Below are 21,909 nucleotides of genomic sequence, written 5' to 3' on the forward strand. Positions count from 1 at the left end.
GATGTTTAATAAAAATGACAGTACCAGAGTCCAGCCTGCACCCAACTCTTAGGACACAGAAATCAGCATTTGAATAATGCAAGGGCAGTCCTTTACATGGTGCATAAAAACATCACCCCATTACTTGTCCAGAGGTTAGGCTGTTAGATGATATCCCCAATAGATTTAAAGAATCATTTATCTTTCTGAAAATCCTTTTTAAAAGGACCTAGATAGTCTGTATATCAGAAGCAAGAAAGCAGTGTGTGTCTTAGTTTTGTTTATGTGTACACACACACACACACACACACACACACACACACACGTCAGCTAGCTATGTGATATGACAAACACGTGTGCAGGGGTGGGTGGTGAGGAATCAAAGATGAAGGTCAAATCCCCTGTCTGTGGGGATACCTTTACTTAAAGGGGCAGGCAGACCAGCTATTCTAGTGCGTAAGATGCGGTGAAACCCATATGTGAAACAGTTGGCTCAGCCTTGAGGAACACATGGAAGAACATTTCAGCTAGAACAGCATGAACAAAGACAGTAGGGCTCTGGACACACCAAGAATGTTAAAGAAGGCAAGGAGTTGAGTGTGGCTTGAGCACAGATTCCAGGGGGATGGGAGACTGGTGCTGAAAAGACAAGCTGGGGTCACCTGTGAAAGCTGTGCATATGATGTCATAGTGTCCAAACAGTTCATTCTCTTAGAAGATCCTGCTTTCTAGATATTAGTGACTCAGGTAAGAGTGACTCTTCACATACAGAAAACTGAAGGCGTTGAAGAAGAGGAGACAGATGGGCATCAAGGGCCGAGTGTAGAATCCTCTGGGGATCCTTGTTAATTACACATTCCCTGTTTAAAGGCACAGCACAGTTTTATGCAGCTACAAAAACTACCCAGGACATAGAAATCTACAGCGAAGTCATGTGTGCAGTTCTCCATATGGGCGCGCTAAAGCGTGCTGTGACCATTCATTCTCGTGCCAATTAAGCAAACTTCCACTGCGAGCCTGGGGTGGGGTGGGGGACAAGTTCAGCTTGGACGGCACTAACACAGTTGGGAGAAAGACCTCCCAGGTCTTACCCTCTGAAAACAACCTAGGTTGTTCAGCAGCTGGCTTGGTGGCTCTCGCTTGTAATTCCAACACCTGGGAGGCTGAACTCAGCAGGATGGCCAGCATAAGCACAGTGTGGGTTAATGTCAAGCCTCAGTCTCAAAAAATAAAATAAAAATTTTTAAAAGAACAAAACTTGGTCTCAAATAATTGGTAAAGCGTGATATTGTTAATCAGATTGAATGACTTTGTAAGACTGAATTGGTTGCCGTTAGATAACAGCATTTATTAGGACTATTTCAGGGTGATTTATGACTAAGAGGGAATGGCTAGATGAGCAATTAAGCTGCTATGATAAATGAAAGCCAAGTCTTTCTTAGCCAGAAATTAAAAGAGGAGAAGCTACAGGCGAGCCAGTCCTCATAATTTATTCAAAACACTTTCTTCTCAGCTACAAATAAGCCTGGTTATATTAAAATTATAATTTTATTTTTACAGACAACTGATAATTTAGCTCTAAGATTTAGAAATATTATCACTTACGATGTAGCCCTGGATGGCCTGGGACTCAGAAATTCTCCTGCCTTTGCCTCCAAGTGCTGGGATAAAAGGTGTGTGCCACCATCCCTGGCCGGTGCTGTAACTCTGAAGTAAAAGCCACATAGATTGAAGTGCTGGATCTGCTTGGACTTGATAGCTGCACACTTAATGCAGTAGAAAGAAACTTCAATTTTTTTCTTAGATTATTTTATTTTACATATATGAGTGTTGCCCAGATGTTTGCCTACGTACTGCATGTGCCTGGTGCCCAAGGAGGCCAGAACAGGGTGTCAGCGCCCCGGAACCGGAGCTATGTGGTTATAACTAATGGTGTGGGTGTTAGGAATGCAACCCCAGGTCCTCTGCAAGAGCGGCCACTGCTTTTAACTGCTGAGCTGTCTCTCCAGCTCCTAGAAAGCAATTTTTTTTTTTTTTTTAAATACAGGGGTTCTCTGTGTAGCCCTGCCTGTTCTGAACTTGATTTGTAGACCAGGCTGGCCTTGAACTCACAGACTCGCCTCCCTCTGCCTCCCCAAGTGCTGGGATTACAGGAGTGCGCCACTACAGCCTACTAGAAAGCAACTTTTAATATTACAAGTTATAGACTATCTCTAACATTTTATAGCTTTAAACTGTCCCTTTATGGGGTCTCACTATGTAGCTCTTGGCTACCCTGGAACTTACTATGTAAAGCTGCATGGAGATCCGCCTGCTGAGTACTGGCACTGAAAGGCATTGGCCATCTCATCCAGCTTTGACTGCTTATTTATGATGGGCACTCCTGAAAAACGAGAATTAAAGACAGACTTTTGAACAGGATTAGGCAGAAACGTTTTTCTACTTTAATTTTTTACAATGAAATTTTTGGTTGGTTGGTTTTTGTTTTGTTTTGTTTTTCGAGACAGGGTTTCTCTGTGTTAGCCTTGGCTGTCTTGGATTCGCTTTGTAGACCAGCCTGGCCTTGAGCTCTCAGAGTTCTGAGTGCTGGGATTGAAGGTGTATGCCACCACCATCGCTGGCAAATTTTTTTTTCCCCCTTTTTTTTAAACTAAAGTTTTTAAATTACCAAAAGCAATGACTGAGGAAGTGACACTCACTTTATTGTTGTTTCTGTTAAGTTTTCCCACCCCCTCGGTTGTATCAGTGAGGACTTTGTTAACTCTGCTGCCTGGAAATCAGACCGCATAGCCGGCCTATAACCAGCTCACACACAAATTCAAAGGCTGAGGAAAACTCAACACAAGCTGCAAATGATTTTTCTTCAGAACAGTTGATTCATTAGTAGCTAGACACCCACCCTTTTTTCATTTGAATTACTAGTTTCAGAACTGACAAACATTGAAAGGAATGAAAAGAACTCGTTTGACTGGACAGTGAGTCTGCACAGGTAGGACAGGACCATGTCTCTAGAGGTCGCAAGTCAAATGAGTTGTCACAGACCAGAGCCAACTGCAAACAGATTCAGATAGCAAGCACCCCTGTAAGAGAGACATATACATGTGTAACCAGGAAGTTCCAGAGATGGGGACAATGGGTTTTGGTGAACAGCTTTGCAGTTTTTGAAAAATATTTACCCACTTATTGAGACAATTCATGTATGGTAAAATTGGCCCACCCAGGTGCAGTTTGGTGGTTTCTACTGTAGTGACAGAATTATGCATCTCCATTTCTCACTGCATCCCCTCTATCTTTACCTTCAGTCCTTCATCTTTATTAGGCTCTTCTGATTTTCATTTTCTTTTTTCCTTTTTTTTTTTTTTTTTTTTTTTCTGAGACAGAGTTTCTTTGTGTAACAAACCGTGGCTATCTGGGACTCACTTTGTAGACCAGGCTGGCCTGGAACTCATAGCGATCCACCTGCCTCTGCCTCCCTGAGTTCTGGGATTAATGGCATGCACCACCACACCTGGCTTGCTCTTCTGATTTTTTAAAAATGTTTTTATTTATTTTTTAAGAATTTCATCTATGTTTGTGATGTATGTTTTACTTTATGTGTGTGGGTGTTTTGCATGTATGTGTTTGCACCCATGTGTGTTCTTAGTACCCGTGGAGGCCAGAGGAGGGTGTTAGATCCTCTGGAACTGGATTTATGGATGGTTGTGACCCACCATGGAAGTGCTGGGAATCGCACCTGCGTGGGTGCTCTGGAAGATCAGCCAGTGCTTTTAACACTGAACCGTCTTTCCAGCCCTCCAGTGTATAGTTTACACCCCACCTTCTCCCTCTGATCCCTCCTGGACTCTTCCCTCGTGTTTGCCTCCCAACTTCATCGCCTTCCTTTTCCCTCAGAAATTTACCAGTTCAGCTAGTGCTACTCATGCACACATGGGCTTGTGGCCATCCACCCTAGAGCATGAACATCCTACCAGTGGCCTCACCCCAAAAGGAAAGCGACTATTCCCCTTACCAGCCCTCGACTGCTAATAGCTCCTCAGCTAAAGGTGCGGCCCTCACAAGCCCCTCCCTGTGGTTCTGGAGTTTTGACTCACTTGATCTTGTACAGTCGTCACAGCTGCTTTGAGTTTATATGCGTGTGATAGCTGTGTCGTGTCCATAAGGCAGTTCACAGCATTTCCCCCATCTTCTCTGGCTCGTACGTTGCTGTCCCCTCTTGGATCATATTCTCTGAATGTTTGAGTTGTAAGCAGTTTAATGTAAATGTTCCATTTTAGGGCTGAGCACTCAACAATCACTTATTCTCAGTTCTTTGACCAAGTAACGAGTCTCTGCATCAACTGGGTGACTGTCCAAGATTGAGAGCAGCAGAAATGTATGGACATAAGCTGAATGTTTAGAAGGCAGTTTGACAATATGATGAGTGAGCAAAATAATAGCAAATTTCCCAGGATGGCATTATGACCTCTCCAACTATGGGCTTTTGACCCAATTTACAACATCAGGCATAAATTCCCTCCTGTGGAGCAAGTCTCAAATCCACATTGTAGGTACATCTTACCTGGCAGGTCAGTATTATATAGCATATGGGTAAGTCCACAGATGCCACCAGCACAATGGCCTGCACAGAACTTTCTGGCACAGCTATGACCCTTGTGCCTATGGGTTTGCCTGGTTTAGACACTTTTTTTTTTCTTTTCTTTTCTTTTGTTTGTTTTAATTTTTGTTTTTTCAAGACAGGGTTTCTCTGTGTAGCTTTAGTTGTCCTAGACTCACTTTGTAGACTAGGCTGGCCTCGAACTCAGTGATCCTCCTGCCTCTGCCTTCCAAGTACTGGGATTAAAGGTGTGCACCACCACACTTGGCTTTTTAGACACTTCTTATATCATACCGTTTAATACAGAATTATTCAGGAAATTTTTATTTTTTAGTTTTGTCTCAAGAAGTGTTTTAAGTTCTTGGTTTTATCTGGCTTTTGATTCTTTCTGGTTTTGGCTTTTTGAGACCTGGCTTTGGTTTTTGAGGATGTAGTTAATTTCCTAATTCTAGTCTCGTTCCTCATTCCCTATTCAGACACATACTATTTGTCCACCCAAATTATAAACTGGTTTCATAGTTTATCAACTCTTGGACTTCATTTGTTCTCTTTGCGTGTGTGTCTAAGTCCTTTATTCCTGTCTAAGGCTGGATAATGCCCATTGCACAGGCCTGCCCACTGTGCTTATCCTCTCATCATCTGTGGCCGTCAGTGTTTTCTTTCTGATTAATGGACTTGTGAAGCTCAAGGGGTTTAATTAATTAATTAAAAATTTAATTAATCCTAGCACTCAGGGAATCAGAGACAGGGTTCCTCTGTGAATGTTGGCTGTCCTGGACTCACTGTGTAGACCAGGCTGGCCTTGAACTCACAGAGATCCACTTGCCTCTGTCTGGCAAACTGTATATGTAGTACCTCTGTGTTTGCCATCTTGAACTGCTGTATTGTTTTCCTAAATGGTTGTGCCATTTTACTTGCCATCGGCATATGTGGGTCTAACTCCTAAATCCTTGCAGACGGATGTTGCGCTCTGCCTTTAACTACCACCAATCAAAACTGGGTTGAAGTGCTGTGTCTCGTTCTGCTTCCAATTGACGGTTCTCTAATGAATGACAAACTTGAGCATATTCACTGTTTTGGCCATACGTAAATAATAATTTAAAAACATTAGAAGCGTCTGTGTGTTTTTCATTCAATTCAGCAATCACTAATAAATCCCACTGCCTTGAGTATAATTACGTATATATAAGTGAACCATTATTCACCTCTTTCTTCGTCTCAAATGATTTATAGGAACAAAGTTGTTGATTTCCCTATAGAAGTACATATAGCTCATAATAATTGAAGAATAATAAAATACAAGTACAAAATAATACTGAAATGGTAAAGGAATATCTCTGGGCAACACAGCTCAGTGCTTTACAGTAGAGTGACACAGTGATTTGTTGTAGCACCTGAAGAAAATATTTGATTTCCTGTTTTTTATTTAGACTAAGAATTCAACTTCATTGCTTTTTAATATATTGAATGACAACAGGGTGGATGGAGAGACAATGAGGGGGGCATCACTAATAATTTTTCACCAATGATCTGTGCATATGAAAATGTCATAATGAAACTCATTTATTTTGTATGCCAGCTAGAAAAGGTAATTTCAAAAAATCCAATTTTACATATAGAGATGTATAATCAATAATATTTGAAGGCCTCTAACATAGTCAGTAAATAAAGTGGCTAAGAATAGTTGAGAATTAAAATAAACTTACTTACTTTAATGCCTATATTTCATTCAGCAGGAAAAATTACTTGATACAAATTATAATTTATTGTTTCTGTGAATTTGTCTGAGATTTGGTTCAAAGTACACAACTATGTAGTTTAAAAAAATTTTTAACTGTATATATATATATATATATATATATATATATTTAAATATATATATATATATTTAAAACACTGTCTGGAATCTTATTTTACAGATTTATAGTCTGGAGTATGCTAAGGTTTATGTAATGGTCATTAGCACTTTAACACTTAGAATACTATTGTAATTAATGCTTCTAAATTGTTTCCTATTATGAGAAACAGTCATCTCCTTGCTAAAAGCCTTGTTTTTCTCTGTTGCTTGTATTTATAACTGAGTGATAGAATACTAACCTACAGAAAAAAAATACTTGATTTTTTGTTTTACAATAAAGTTTTCTGAAATGGCTTTATTGTCACCACTGACCCACTTAGAGAAATTAGCATCTTCCCTCTGTCCATTAGGTTATTGCTTCTTGGGTGGAATTTAATGAATATTAATAACTCAATTCAGAAGGAGGTAATTTATTAGAGTTTTATACATTTCCATTTTTATGTTATTTGTTTTCCTTGTGCTTTATGCACCATACATCTTTTACTTCAGGTTGATTAATATCTGCTTTTTGTTTTTTACATTATTATGCATTCTCTATACAAGACATCTTCATATTTTTATTTGTACTGACTAAAATATGCAGCATATAAATGAGGTGTAAGCGGAGAAGAAGCAGTGGCATCCAGTCAGAAGTGTCTGTTGTTTGTGCAGTGGATATCGCGTTTCATGCCCATCCTATGGTGCCTCGTGTCCTGCTTGCTCTCAGCTGACCAGCTCCTGATGGGGACGTTTGCCCTCTTCAGTTCTGTTGTACTGAGGACAGAGAGCAACTCTTGGTTTTTTTTTTAGGTGGGTCTCACTATATAGTCCTGGCTGTCCTGAAACTTACTATGTAGACCAGGCCAGCCTGTAATTTACAGAATTCCTTCTGCCTTTGCCTCCCAAGTGTCATGGTCCTGGCGACAAAGAGCGCTGCTTACTGAACTTCCCCAGCCCTTTCAGGATGAGGGGATGTTGGCTAGAGAGTGTAAAACAGAGGCAGTAACGGACGTGCTTATTTATCCCTCTAATGCCTCATGATCATTCATCTCTCACAAGGCTGTGGCAATAGAATGCATCACTTTACAGATGAAGAAGCTAAGTCGCAGGGAGATGAAAGTGACTGACGGTCACACTGTCAGCACCAGGTGGGAGGTGTGTGGTTCTGACCCTGGGTGTCTGGTGCCCAGGCTGTGCTCTTGACCATGCGGCTCTCTTGTGACTCAGCGTCCTCCTTAGCTGCAAAGCGGTGCCCTGCACCCGGACCAGCATCTTCTCCAAAAGCCTCACTGCCAAAGCCCCTTCTCTTCCTAACTACTTGACTTGTCCTCACAGAAGAGATGACACTCGGGCTTTAGCAGCCTCAGTGCACATTCTCAGGGGCACTTTAAGCTGTGCCTCCTACATAGAGGCACTGAAGGTATTTTTTTTTTTTTTTTTTTTTGAAAGTTGAAGCACGTATACAAATAGATTTCCAGAAAGAGCCTGGCATGGTGGCACACGCCTGTAAATCCAGCACTCGGGGAGGCAGGGGCAGGCAGATTGATCTATAAAGCGAGTCCAGGACAGTCAAGACCACACAGAGACACCTGGGCAAAACAACAACAACAATAACAACCCCCCCACCCAAAAAAAAGGAAAAGAAAAGAAAGGAAGGAAGAAAAAAGAAAAGAAAGGAAGATTTCAAGAAAGGAAAGGGACATACGGTCTGCAAGGTGGCTCAGCAGGTAAAAGTACTTTGTCACCCGTCCTGATGACATGAGTCAGTCTCTAAGCTTCACACGCTGTAAGGAGAGAACTGATTCCCAAACATTGTTCTCTGACCTCTACATAAACGCTCTGACACACACATTCACCAAATGTAATAATAGCATCATTTTCAGAAGAGGAAGACGTGACTTTCTGTTTGCTTTTGGCTTTATTTTTTCTTACACAGTTTTAGTGTGTATGCCCTGATGCTCAAATTAATTCACTTAACTGTTTATCAGTGCCTGCTAATCACGTCTTCAGTCATGGGTGAGCCCATGGTGAAAACAAAAAGTCCCTTATTTCGTGACGCTTATACTATACGGTCGAATCACAGGTGTTGTCAGATGAAATCACACATGTGTAATACACAGTTACAGGTGCTGTTTGTGGTAGGAAAGGCGTGAGGACCAGCTGGGGTCAGGACGGTTTGGGAAGGTTCCCTGAGGAGAGCAGCGTCTGGCTGAGAACGCAGGCTGAAGCCATGAGAAGCGGAGGGCAGAGGTGTGCTCCTGAAGGAGGCTTGGTGTTGTGCAAGCCCTCAAACAGAGGCACTGCCCCGTGAGGAGAGGAGGGCATTTGAACACACGCACGGGTGCTGCTGTGAGCTGCAGTGAGGCGTGGGCTGCGGAGGTGGAGCAGGCTTTACGGTAGAATTTCATGGGGGTATGGACAGGCGTGGAAGTTAGAAGACTTACTCTTTTTTTTTTTTAACTTTTTATTGATTCCTTGTGAATTTCACATCACGCACCCCAATCCTACCCATCTTCCTGTCCCTTCATATCTGCCCTCTGCCAAAAGGAAAACAAAATCTCCTTGTGGAAGCTGTACTGAGTTAGACAATATACCCTTTTGTCCACGCATCGTCACTTACAAATGTTCGTTGCCATGAGTCATTGGTCTATTTCGAGGCCTCTGGTTTCTACTACACTGTCAATACTGGACCCTCGCTGGGACTCCTCGGATACCCTGTTGTTGCCCTGAATCATGGAGATCCTGTAGCTTTGGATCTGCAGACTGGCTCCTTTACTTGGTCCAGCACTTTGTAAGTGGTGTAGATATTGGGGTGGGCCAACTCAGAGCCCTGGATCTGGGCCTGGCTTAGTAGCCGAGTTGGTCAGCCTGTCAGCTCCTCTGCACCCACACCACCAGGGTGAGTTCTCCAGCACTGCCCAGGCTAGCTCACCCAATACAGCAGTAGACAGGAGGCAGGGCCAGCTCACCAGCATCCCCTACCACCAGGACCAGCTCTCCTGTGTTGCCAGGCTCCCTCTCCCTAGTGCACAGCCCTTGAACATCAACATGGTCCCAGGCTGCAGCCCACGCCAGGGACGTCTGCATGGCCTTTGGTGGTAACATGAGCCGCAGACATTGACACCAACTCTCGCCACTACATGGCTGTGGACCCAGATAGGGCCTCAGCAGCAGCACAGGCCGGGAGGTCACCGCGGCCTCAGGTGGCAGGGCAGGCTACAGGCTGTTACAACAGGCTCTTTCTCTCCTCTCCTGTTCCACGACTTTTCATAAGTGCTCAACTTACTTTTCTCTTGTCCCCCATCTTTCCAGCACACACTTGTCCACTGTAGTGGCTCCCTGTGTGCTCCCTAGAAGGAGAACAGTTGGATCAGCACGGTAGTGGGCATAGGAAATGCTTAGAGCCACTTATGGAGGGATTTGAGTCAGCTGTGGATAGTAGAGTCAATTCCAAATCCTTCCGCAGCCCTGAGTGATCAAAAGGAATGTGTCGGCAATGGTAACTGAGCCAGGAGACGTTGACGGTGCTTTTTCTTTTGAATATATGACAAAGCAATATTGCCAGAGAAAAATAAAATAGGATACAAAAGGAAAACAAAGCCTGTAATTAGGACAGAATGGACTCTGCTCTTGGTAATTAATGGGTAGTATTTGTAATTAAATTTTACACTGAAGGCTGAGGGTGTGGGTAGAATGTAACTGGAAAATCAAAATGTATCCAAAGACAGTCTCTCAGTGACGGATTTATGGACAGGGTTTTGGTGTGTGTGGGTTTTGTTTGTTTTGTTTTTATTGTTGTTTTAATCTTTGCTATATTTTTCATTTCCTGAGGGGAAAATTATATTATCTTAGAATCTCTTTTCATATATGAATAGTTACTCTTTTAAACTATTTCTTTCTCTTTCTCTTTTTTTTCCCAAGACAGGGTTTCTCTGTGTAGCCTTGTAGACCAGACTGGCCTCAAACTCATAGCAATCCGCCTGCCTCTGCCTCCCAAGTGCTGGGATTAAAGGTGTGCGCCACCACATCCGGCAACCATTTATTTCTTTAAAGTTCAGCTCCTTAGAAATTAGAAATTAGGTACTCACAGCAAATTCAAGAATTTGCCAGCTCCCTAAGGTGCAGTGCTGTCAAGACTAAATTTCTCAACTATGCAGAGACTAATTTTTACTTTGGGAAATAATTTACTATTGAATTTCTTAATGTGTTTCTTTTAGGAGTCATGTTTAAAGCACTGGAAAACGTGTAGGTTGGTTGGAAATGTCTGTGTAAGATATTCTGTGCTGTATATGTAAATCAGTATAGAATGACCTGTAAGAGGCTGTGTGAGGGCACAGCCAAGCCTTCGTTCCTGAATCTGGGAAATGCAAATGCTCACTCTACCATGGTTCCGTGTCTTCAGCCAGTGCCTCAAGTCCTGGAAAGTGAGAGTGAGAAAGCAAGATTGTTTTCGGAAATTGTGTATGCTGTGTTGTGTCGCAGCAGCTCACTATATATTTTATATATTACACCAGTGGCAGATACTCAGACACATCAGAAGGTCCTCTTGATTCAGTGTCTGGCAGTATAATAAAAAGGTGGGGGTGGGCGTTCTCTGGTCTCTAATAAGCAATATCTCAATGGGCCCTGTCACGCTCTGTGAACAGCCCACAGGATGATGTATTACATTAATTACCGACGTGGGGCGTTCATGCCGTTAAGCCTACAGATGCAGCCGCATTCTGAGGGTGATTTAAGAGTACATTTCAGCCAGAATGAGAGTGCTTCTTATTGTGATTAACACCATACAATACTTATTCTCCTTTTCTTCTTCTGCCTGTGCTTTAGAATGCTTAGTTTCTTTCCATGGGTAGGGCTTAACTTTGAGATTTAAGCCTTTTCTAGTTTGTTTTTAAGCCTGTTGGATAATCTCCTTTTTGCCTTTTAGTGTCTTTATTTTGTTATTTTAAAAGGCCACAATTCTCAGAAGAGAGAAATCTACGATTATACCATTGTTTAATTCTATACTGAACTCATTCAGTCAACGTACCTTGTCTCATAGTGACAACATAAAGCTGGGGAATAAATGGTCTCCAAAAAGCTGACTAAGATATAAATTCCAGTTCACAACTGCCCATAACAAAGTATTCACTTATATAGGGATGGCTTAGGGAAATTAGCTAATGTTTTGTTACAAAAAAGTAGCAACAGTGGAACTCAGTTGAGATGGAATGACCTGTTTGCGGTGCTGGCGATGCTGGCGATGGGCGAGTGCTCTGCCATTGAGCTGCACCTCCTGCCGCCATAGGGAGATGCGCACTCCTTGTGTTGGACCCCTGTTCTAAGTAGCTGTGTGTTTAGAAGGTTGAACTTGATACATTGTGTACCCAACACTGAGCTAAGTAATATTCTTTGCTATCTTACCCAACTCCCATACAACTCTTAAGAGATACAATTAAAACTTCTTCAGTTAAGGAAACTAAGGCTTAGTTTAAAAACAGACATGGTTTTATGTAGCTCAGCTCAAGCAGGGCTTCTAAGATTGGAAGGGCATTATGTTGGCAAAGATCTATTAACCAGTGGCCACATTGCCTATGTTAGGTGCACGGGGCCAAGTAGATTAAGATTTAAACGTGGACTTGCAGTTAGGTAAATAGTGTTTAACTTAAGATTGATTCCAGGCTGGGCTTGGTGGCACATACCTTTAATCACAGAATTTGGGGAGGTAGAGGTAGGAGTATTTCTGTGAGTTCGAGGCCAGCTTGGTCTACAAAGCAAGTCCAGGGTCCAGGACAGCCAAGGCTACACAGAGAAACCCTGTCTCTACACCTCCCTTCCCCCCAACCCCCCTCCAAAAAAAAAGAAGAAGAAGAATGATTCCAGCGGCTGGAGAGTTGACTTGGTGGTTAAGAGTATGTACTGTATTGGGCACCTATATGATGGTTCACAACTGCTTGTAACTGCAGTTCTGAGGGATCCAACTCCTTCTTCTGGCCTCCTTAGTCACGTGCATGAACAACATGCACAACAGCAAACAAGCCTCCTCAGTGTTTAGCAAGTGTCTTGCCTGGGAGGTGAAAATCTCAGACTATAAACCCTATGCCATACAGGTAATGTATCTGAGAAAACGCTTGGGTGTGGGCTTCCTGGGAGGAGGAAGAGGTCTTCCCAGGCACTCAGAGTGTGCACTCATAGGCCACACCTGTATTGGAACCAGCTGGGGACTTGTCAAAATGCAGTGCACTGCACCCTGATAGGCATAGTTAATCCATGCTATGGTCTCACCCCACCTCTCAACATACAGCTTTGTGGTCTGATTTAATTCATATAGAAATAATTACTGGCACAGGTAAGAAAGAACCAGGCCTTTCCACCCACTTCAGACCCCTGTGGTGATTTCATATATACTACAAAATTTTGTACTCTTGCTGTTTTTCCTAAATTTCTGCTGAGGAAATTCTCCAGAGGCTGTGTAGTCACATGGTGTGCCTACCCAGAATCATAAGCAGGTGATGGATGCCTTTGAGTTATTTGTGCCTCAGTAAAAGATACTATCAAAAAAATCATATTAGATGAAGTACACTGTGGTTTCAAGTTTTATGTTCTCAAAAAGGTGTGTGTGTGTGCCCGTATGTGTGCGTGTGTGTGTGTGTGTGTGTGTGTGTGTGTGTGTATGTGTGTGTGTGTGAATGAAATGTGTTTTACTACAATCAGAAAAGATTAACCAAGCATAGAAATAATTTGCTGGTCAAAGAACTGCAATATGAGAGACGCCTGGCTTCACTTAATGATGTTAACACCCTAGCCTGGGTTTCAGGTTTTAGCAAAAGGCAGAAAGTGGGCAAGGAACAGGCTTAAAAAAGAAGAAATCCAATGACTTTTTAATGTATTTTATAGCAATTGTAAAATTATATCGCAATTTATTTTTTACATTTAAGGCAAATATAGCTTACTGTTGTGGCTTTTAAGAGCTATTGCTGTTTTTAAAAAATGAAGTGTAAGCCAGGCGTGGTGTCGCACGCCTTTAATCCCAGCACACGGAAAGCAGAGGCAGGTGGATCTCTGTGAGTTCAAGGCCAGCCTGGTCTACAAAGCAAGTCCAAGACAGTCAAGGCTACACAGAGAAACCCTATCTCAAAAAACAACAACAACAACAACAAAAAGAAGTGAAGTGTTGCCAAGTAAGTTTTTTTTTTTTTTTAAAGATTTTTATTTATTTTATGTATGAACACTCTGTCTGCATCTGCAGGCCAGAAGAGGGCACTAGATTCCGGTATAGATGGTTGTGAGCCACCATGTGGTTGTTGGGAGATGGCTCAGTGGACAAGTAAGTTTTTAAAGCCATTAACAAATGAAATTTAGGTTGTTTGTTTCCTAAGATTGTCAAACAGGGTTCTTATTTCTCCACATAGAAAGTCATAAGAAATTTGTTTCTTTCAAACAAGATGTCTCTATGAAGAAAGTACTTTGTCAGCCTTATGCTGTCAGTACGTTATCTTTAGAGTAAAGATCAGAAAAGGAAGAGGAAGCTGTCACCCACTTTTATGGATACATACATTCTGATACAACCTTGTTAAAGCATTATTTGTTTTCTTACCCTGATAAGATGAAGATGCTATCTTGTAGCAGTTTTTGTTGTTTGTTTTTGGCGGGGGTGGAGGGGGGTGGGTTGACTTTGTGTGTTTGTTTGAGATGGTTTTATTATGTAGCCTACACTGGTCTTAAACTCACAGGCTTGTACTGCTAGGCTCAGCAAGCAGTTTATAGTGATGGCTGGTAATTTTAATTTCCTAGGGAAATATCCCTGAGGAAAACTACTCGGGCCTCTTACGCCATTTCATACCATCATGGATATTCAATACCACCAGCTCTGACCCCAGCTGACTGTTAACAGTCCTACAGAAGGATCAAGCCAGCATGTGAGGTCTGATTGTGACACCACACATTTAAACCAGTGCCCCTTGCTTTGTTCTTAATGCTTTCTAAATGCAGTCAGCACAGTTGATCCAAGTAATACAGTGTTCTCAGGAACTGTCCTTTCACCTTGAGTGCTGACTCAGCCAACCACCACTTACTGAGCACTGTTACTTCTCGGACGCCTTCTCAGACTCTGAGTGATAATGTGTTGAGGTCCAAGGAGTCAGCTGTGCAGAGAGAGACAAGTTAGAGGGTGACAGATGATGCTAGCTGCTGGACGACAGTCACAGCAGAGTAAGGGACAGCAAAGGTGGGGAATGGCTGTGGGTCTATTTATTGATTTAGAAAGGACCTCTGGCAGATTTTGACATTTGGTGTTCTTGGCACTTAGCATCGTCTCTGTGGTCATCCCTCTGGTCTCACTTTCTCCCCATTCAGACTGTCCCCTACCCTGAACAACAGGCGGCACTTTATGATCACGAGCTCATGTGCTCTTTCTCATCTTTGCCCTTAGCTCAAGCAGTTTTTCCAGGCATGCTCCACCCTTCTTTGTTGCTTGATCAAACGGTATCTGACCTTCCAGTACACCTTCCACCCGCTCCGAGGAGGGGCAGTAGATGATGTTCCCTCACAGTGTAAGCTTAAAGATCTCATCTCCTGCAGACCCTGCAGCGCTTCACGTTGCCATGCGTGTGATGTCATCCTCACAACAGTTAAGGGTTTGCCTTTTTACCCACGGAAATCCTTCAAATGCTGGGATCTTAATAATGCCCACAAGTGTGGACTCATTGTTGATTCCAGCCTCAGCTTCCTACATATAAATCTGCTCACTACATATTTTGTTTTTCAAATGTAAAATGTATTCTTATTTAATAAGCTCATGGGCTTATTGTTTACTAGTTTATAGAGAATTAGAACATTCCTTTACTAAGTGAAAAATGAGACAAACTACTCTTTGTTGTACATGAAACTAATAAAGGAGAAGTTAACCATCAGGAATGGTTCACTATTGCTGCAGATAGATTGCTTTAATAACAGCACACAGAGATGCCACAGCTAAGTTTGTGCTAATTTTAAATTTGATGCAGCAGCAACAGAAGCAGATATGTCTGGTTTAAATCTAACATAGATCTCAAAATAAATGAAAACATAAGATACTGCACTAGTTATGTGTGTTTCCATGCCATCTCCTTAACAAGGGAGAGAATAATTGGATTAATGGAGCATGGGGAGGGTGTAAACTCTTGACTTGGGCTGTGAGGAACTTCAAAATGTCCTAAAAATGCTGGTGTTCTTCAAACACTTGGGCTAATATAGTAAAGATTGACTTTGGTTACGGTCCTCCCACTAGATGCTAAATCCCCCAAAGTGAGAGCTGTGTACATTGCACTTGTTGACTAGGCCACTCAGTTCCTGACCTGTCACTTGTGAGGTGGCCCAACTTGCTGAGGTTTCAGGCTGCTGCCCAGGTGGGTTGGAGGAGACTGGGTGGAAGGTGAAGCTTTGTAGGATAGCTCCTTAGATCCTAAATTACACACTACAGGAGAGCAGCTTCCTTGGAGCTAGCGAATGATGGAAGAAGGAATGCTTCTGAGATGGCGACTAGGCTCCCAGGTGAAGACCCTTGGTCAAAGTTGTGAGCACTTAATGACTATATTCTGTGCATGTTATACCTAATTAAAACCCTTTAAAAGGAGTAGAGCAGAAATGATACTTGTTGTTTTTGTTTTACTATTGACTTTCTCTTACTTGATTTTTCTTATTAGCTGACAACTTATTTATTACTTGTACAGGGTTTGAGAACTATCTCTTTGCCCAGAGTGAGGGCTTCTACCCTTCCAGCTGCCTCCTGTGGTGCATTCCCAGCTGCTGGAAAAGGCAGGCAGTGCCACAGCTCTCTTGGGTTGGTCTCCAGCAGATGCAGCTTGGTTCGTTCTTTCTTTTAAAATTAATTTATTCAGATTACAACTCAATTATTATCCCATCACTTGTCTCCTCCCATTCCTCCCTTCCTCCTTCCCTCCCACTTTCACCCTATTCCCTTCCCCTAGGTCTATGACTGAGGGGGACCTCCTCCCCACTACATGGTCATAGGCTATCAAGTTTAATCTTGGTAGCCTGCTTATTCTTTCTCTGAGTGCCACCAGGCCTCCCACCAAGGGGAGGTGGTCAAATATGGAGCACCAGAGTTCATGTCAGACTCAGTCCCCACTCTCCACATAATTGTGGAGAATGTCCTGTTCATTGGGTAGATCAGAGTAGGGGTTCAAAGTTTACTATTGTATTGTCCTTGGTTAGTGCAGTAATTTGAGCAGACCCCCCCCCCCGGGGCCCCCGATCCAACCATCACGATGTTCTTCTTGTTCTTAACTCGGCTTGAGACCCAACAGAAATGAGGGAAAGCCTTGTGAGAAGGATTGAGCTGAGGATGACTGGAGGCGGTCAGCTCAGGGTGGTTTAGGTTGGAGCTGAAAATGTGGCAGAGAGGCGCATGTAGGAGAGCTGGCCCGGGTTAGGACTGTTTACTGTGAGGACTCTGCAGCACATGAGCCCACTTACAGCCATCTCACCAGCTGCCCTGCAGCAGGCTGCCCGTGTGCCTGGGAGTATTGCTCACATGTCCTGAAACCATCTCCCACCTTTAAATCAGCACTGAACCCGTGTGTGTGTGTGTGTGTGTGTGTGTCTGTGTGTGTGTGTAAAGGAGGTAGATGTACTGAATATTTTACAAACTAAAAACAAGTGCTGGCCAAGTAATCAGTGAGTCTTGATGGGATTTGATGCAGTGGATTTCAGGGGACACGGTGTAAGAGCCCACATGAATGCTGAGGGGCTGAAAGTTTTCCCCATGAAGTTGCCTGTGTTTGCTTATTTCCTGGAAAACCTTCGAAGTTTGAAGACTGGGTTTACATATTTGCATAAGCAGCCAGAGTAAACATAGGCTGGCTTCTGACTTTACGTGTAAAACAGTCAGGGAGCGGCGGGTAGAAGGTTGCACTCTACCCCTGCTTCTTTGTTTTTACTGGAGAGAGAGGGCCGTCTTCACTGTGAATGTATAAGCAGTTTCAACTACAAAGAGAGAGAGACTGAACATTAAACTGTTGAAGCATGACGTCTGTGCACTTGAATTTTGGAAATGTCATCTTTCAGGTGTGCCCGTGTACACAAGAAATTCGGAAATCTGTCTTAGAATTGTCGTTTAAAAATAACATGATTATTCATAGATACATAGTAATATGTGGTAATGTCTTATAAAAAATAGTATCCTGTGAATAAAATTCAGCATATTAAAATGTTTCAATTATTGAGTATAGTAATTACAAAGAATTCCACTGAGCAGTCTTATAAATTAACCTGAAGTTTTTCTCTCTATATATTTTCAATAAACAAAATGCTATTGCCTTATACCCAAGAGTCCTAAGTTGTATTTTTTGTTGTTTTAAATTATCTTCTGGGCTTCCCTCTTAAAAATCAGTAGGAAAACTAACTCTATTACTTACTAGTAGACAGGCTTGTTTCCACTGTATAGTTCTAGTTTGGATTTCTGAGTTTTGTCTGACATACAGAACAGGTATTTTTTAACCAAATTTTTCTTCTTCTTCTTCTTCTTCTTCTTCTTCTTCTTCTTCTTCTTCTTCTTCTTCTTCTTCTTTTTCTCTTCTTCTTCTTCTCTTCTTCTTCTTCTTCTTCTTCTCTTCTCTCTTCCTTCCTCTTCCTTCCTCTTCTCCTCCTTCCCCCTTCCTTCTCTCCCTTCTCCTCCTTCTTCCTTCCTCCTTCTTCCTTCCCTTCTTTTGCCCCTTCCCCTTCTTCTGCCCCTGTCCCTGCCCCTGTCCCTGTCCCTGCCTCTGCCTCTGCTCCTGTCCCTGCCTCTGCCCCTGTCCCTGCCCCTGCCCCTGCCCCTGCCTCTACCCCTGTCCCTGTCCCTGCCTCTGCCCCTGTCCCTGCCTCTGCCCCTGCCCCTGCCCCTGCCCCTGTCCCTGCTCTGCCCCTGCCCCTGTCCCTGCCTCTGCCCCTGTCCCTGCCCCTGCCCCTGTCCCTGCCTCTGCCTCTGCCCCTGTCCCTGCCTCTGCCCCTGTCCCTGCCTCTGCCCCTGCCCCTGTCCCTGCCTCTGCCTCTGCCCCTGTCCCTGCCTCTGCCCCTGTCCCTGCCTCTGCCCCTGCCTCTGCCCCTGCCCCTGTCCCTGCCTCTGCCCCTGCCCCTGCCCCTGCCCCTGCCTCTGCCCCTGTCCCTGCCTCTGCCTCTGCCCCTGTCCCTGCCTCTGCCCCGTCCCTGCCTCTGCCTCTGCCCCTGTCCCTGCCTCTGTCCCGTCCCTGCCTCTGCCCCTGTCCCTGCCTCTGCCCCTGTCCCTGCCTCTGCCCCTGTCCCTGCCTCTGCCTCTGCCCCTGCCCCTGCCTCTGCCCCTGCCCCTGCCTCTGCCCCCACCCCTGTCCCTGCCTCTGCCTCCCAAGTGCTGGGATTAATGTTAAGGTCTCAAGTTTAAATTAAATGTTTCTTAACTTTTTTTTTTTAGTGGGAAAAATAGAGTTGACTTTCCTGAGTCTAGGTAGCCTTTGAATTTGAGACCCCTCTCTCTAGAGGCGGTTAATTAATTACAGGCTGATCCACCAAAACTTTGTTTACTCTGGTATGCTTTTGAGTCTCGTCAGGAGCATAGGAGTACTGGCTAAAATGCAGGTTCGAGGCTTGCCGTCACTCGTCTGTATTTGGTAAAGCATCATAAGTTTGAAGCGTGGTAAAGTGTGAGGCCTGCCACCTTGCACCAGTGCCACATAATGGAAGGTCCCTAGTTTATGCTACAAGTCCTTCAGGCAGAAGGTAGATAACAAATCAGAAAACACACCACTGAACCAGGACAGGCCCTTTCTTTCACTTCATTTATAACGTTCACATTTCTTTTTTTCTTTTTTTCTTTTTTTTTTCCTCTTTTTTTCCTCTTTTTCTTTCTTTCTTTTTTTTTTTTTTTTTTTTTTTTTTTTTTTTGTTTTTTTTTTTTTTTTTTTTTTTTTTGGTTATCATAAAGCTCTGTCCTGGTTTTCCTTTAAAATACCAGGTAGATTCTGTTCACTTAATTACAAACTGTTTTGCTGTCCATAGGAATACTTAGAAGTTGTGTTGGCCTGAAATCCTATAGACCAGCAAATATCAAGTGATATTTGCTATAAAAAGACATGCAGTGATGTGGCACAGTGACAGCAGTAGCAAATGCAGCAGTGGAACCAGTGCCGCCTCCAGTTTCACAAATGAAGTGATTTTAACAGCTGGGGGACGGGGGTGCCTCGCTGCCACATAGGACACACAGCACATTTCTGCCCCATGCTTTTTGTTTTTTGTTTTTTGTTTTCAAACAAAAAGACTACCTTCAGTTTCACCCTTTCTACAAACCTTCACTCAGTAAATTGTGTGACTCAGGGCTAGCAAGATGGCTCCGGAGGATAAAAGTGCTTGTCATCCATGGATTTGCACTACACTCAATCACACACATCATGCAGCACACCACACAATAATAACAAAAAATAACAAAATTTAACATTTTGAAACAGAAGTTCTCCCTTGTCATGATGGACCACATCTTGTTCAGTACATTTGTGAAACTGAATTTGGCTTCAGTAGTGCAACAAGCCCAGGCCATCGATACCATTTATCACTGTTCTCTGAAGAATTGATCCTTCTTTCCCCTTTTCATTATAAAGGAAACTTTATTTTCAGAGTAGCAAGTGCATTGTGTGAACTCATCAACACCCTCTCTGTCCCTCCCCTCCCCCGTTTGTTGCAGACCAGGATGAAAGAGCAGCTGAGCTCAGCAGGGAGCAGAACGAGAAAACCATCCGGAGCACACAGACTGCGCTCCGCAACTTCCGAGAGTTCCTCATCTCCAAGTACCCTTCTGAAACCAGAGAGATCTATGTCATCCCTTGCAAGGAGCTAGATGCCTACCTTGCCTCCTTCTTCGTGGATGCCAGGCAGAAGGATGGGTCTGAGTACGAACCCAACAGCTTGGCGAACTACCAGTGTGGGCTGGAACGGTACCTGAAAGAGCACAGGTATGGCTACAGCATCACGCGGGACAAGGAGTTCAAGCGTTCCCAGGAGGCCCTGAAGCAGAAGCAGATAGAGCTCCGCTGCAAAGGGAAAGGCAACAAGCCACACAAGTCCATGAAGCTCACCTTTGCCGACGAGCTCATCCTGCGCAAGAGGGGACTGTTGAGCAGGTACAACCCGGAGGGTCTGCTCAACCTTGTTTGGCTCAACAATACAAAAGCTTTCGGACACTGCACAGGCTTCCATGGATCCACCTTGAAATGGGGCGATATCCGCCTGCGGGTCACGGAAACTGGGCTCGAGTACTTGGAGTGGATGGGCCAGGACACTGGTGATCTGAATGCCAAGACCAAGAGAGGAGGGGCGGACTCACGAGTCTATGCCACCCAGCACGCCCCGCAGACCTGCCCGGTGCAGGACTATAAGGAATACGCCCAGCGGCGGCCTCCAGCTATGCGCTACGAGGACGCCCCCTTCTACCTGTCCATCAAGCCGGTCGTGAATTTGGCAGCTCTTCACTGGTACAACTGTCAGGCTCTTGGCAAGAACAAGCTAGCCAAGATGGTGAAGACCATGTGTGAGAAAGGCAACATCCCTGGCAGGAAAACCAACTTCAGTGTCTACCAGAGCTGTAGCACCTTGTCTGAGGCCCAGAGCAACCAGCTGGTACTCATCTGCAACAACCTGAGCCAGCAGGCTGCCCAGTCAGTGGCCGGCCACTCCAACAGTGGCAATTTTATTGTCTCCTCTTACGACTCTTCCTCAGACACGGCCTGACCAGGTGGCTTGTTCAAGACCTCACTTTGGTTTCTGTGCCCCAAGAAACTCTCATTGTGTACTGCATTTCGCCACCTTCCCTGCCCTCAGTGCTGACTTTATATAATGCAAATCTATATTTTTCTTTTTACAGATAAGCCAATGGCAATAGTTTAGTATTACTAACATAGCATTTATAGGCTTGAGACAAATAAGTGTGCTTGTGGGTGGTTACATATAATTGCTGTTATGGACTTGGCAAAACCATAATGGTTCTCAGGCAGCAGCAGAGAAAGAATTCCGTTTTTAAAAAACATCAAAAAGGAAACCTAGAGTCATCCAAGACACTGTGTCCTCAAGTCCTCCTCCCCTCCCCCCCTCACTCTTAGTCTCCTTCATAGATGGTTTTATTTTTTTAGTTTTTAAAGATTCTGTATGAACCAGGAGGAGACAGCGTTCCTGCTCATGCAGAATGCTGCTGCGCCAGATCTGATCCCGGGAGCGGCATCATAAGCTCAGCGTCAGGTTACTTTCTATATATTTTAGTATAGAGTGTTAGCTGTGCCTCATCCTTCACCGTATTGGGGAACCCAACACTTACAGACCTTTTCTTTGGGGAGGGAGGTATAGGAGAAGGAGTAAAGGTGCCATTCTTTTTTGGAAGATATCTCACTTAAAAATAATATGCAAGGTCTGATACTGTGGGGGGAGGGGGGCACAAAAGACTGTTACACAGCTCATTTTTAGTGTTGTGCTTGGATCTGAATAGAATGTTCTCTGTCCCTAAATCAGTGTAAATGAGTTTGAC

At 43.8% G+C, this 21,909-nt stretch overlaps 1 protein-coding gene across 7 annotated transcripts in view; it reads left to right on the top strand.

Moving 5' to 3' along the window:
- Positions 1–21,909, top strand: part of Kiaa1958 (KIAA1958 ortholog) — a 128,424-nt gene that overhangs the window by 72,181 nt on the left and 34,334 nt on the right. For 3 of the 7 annotated variants that reach the window (XM_051162700.1, XM_051162708.1, XM_051162691.1), the window contains exon 3: positions 20,080–21,903. The exons of 2 other annotated variants lie outside the window; for them this stretch is intronic. In XM_051162700.1, the coding sequence (XP_051018657.1) occupies positions 20,080–21,122 (1,043 nt within the window). In that variant the 3' untranslated portion in view covers positions 21,123–21,903. Of the gene's footprint in view, positions 1–20,079; positions 21,904–21,909 lie in introns of those variants that run through there. 2 more of the 7 variants (XM_051162718.1, XM_051162743.1) reach the window with 2 other exon arrangements.

The sequence above is a fragment of the Acomys russatus genome, chromosome 2 (assembly GCF_903995435.1).
Source record: "Acomys russatus chromosome 2, mAcoRus1.1, whole genome shotgun sequence".
Taxonomy (NCBI): domain Eukaryota; kingdom Metazoa; phylum Chordata; class Mammalia; order Rodentia; family Muridae; genus Acomys; species Acomys russatus.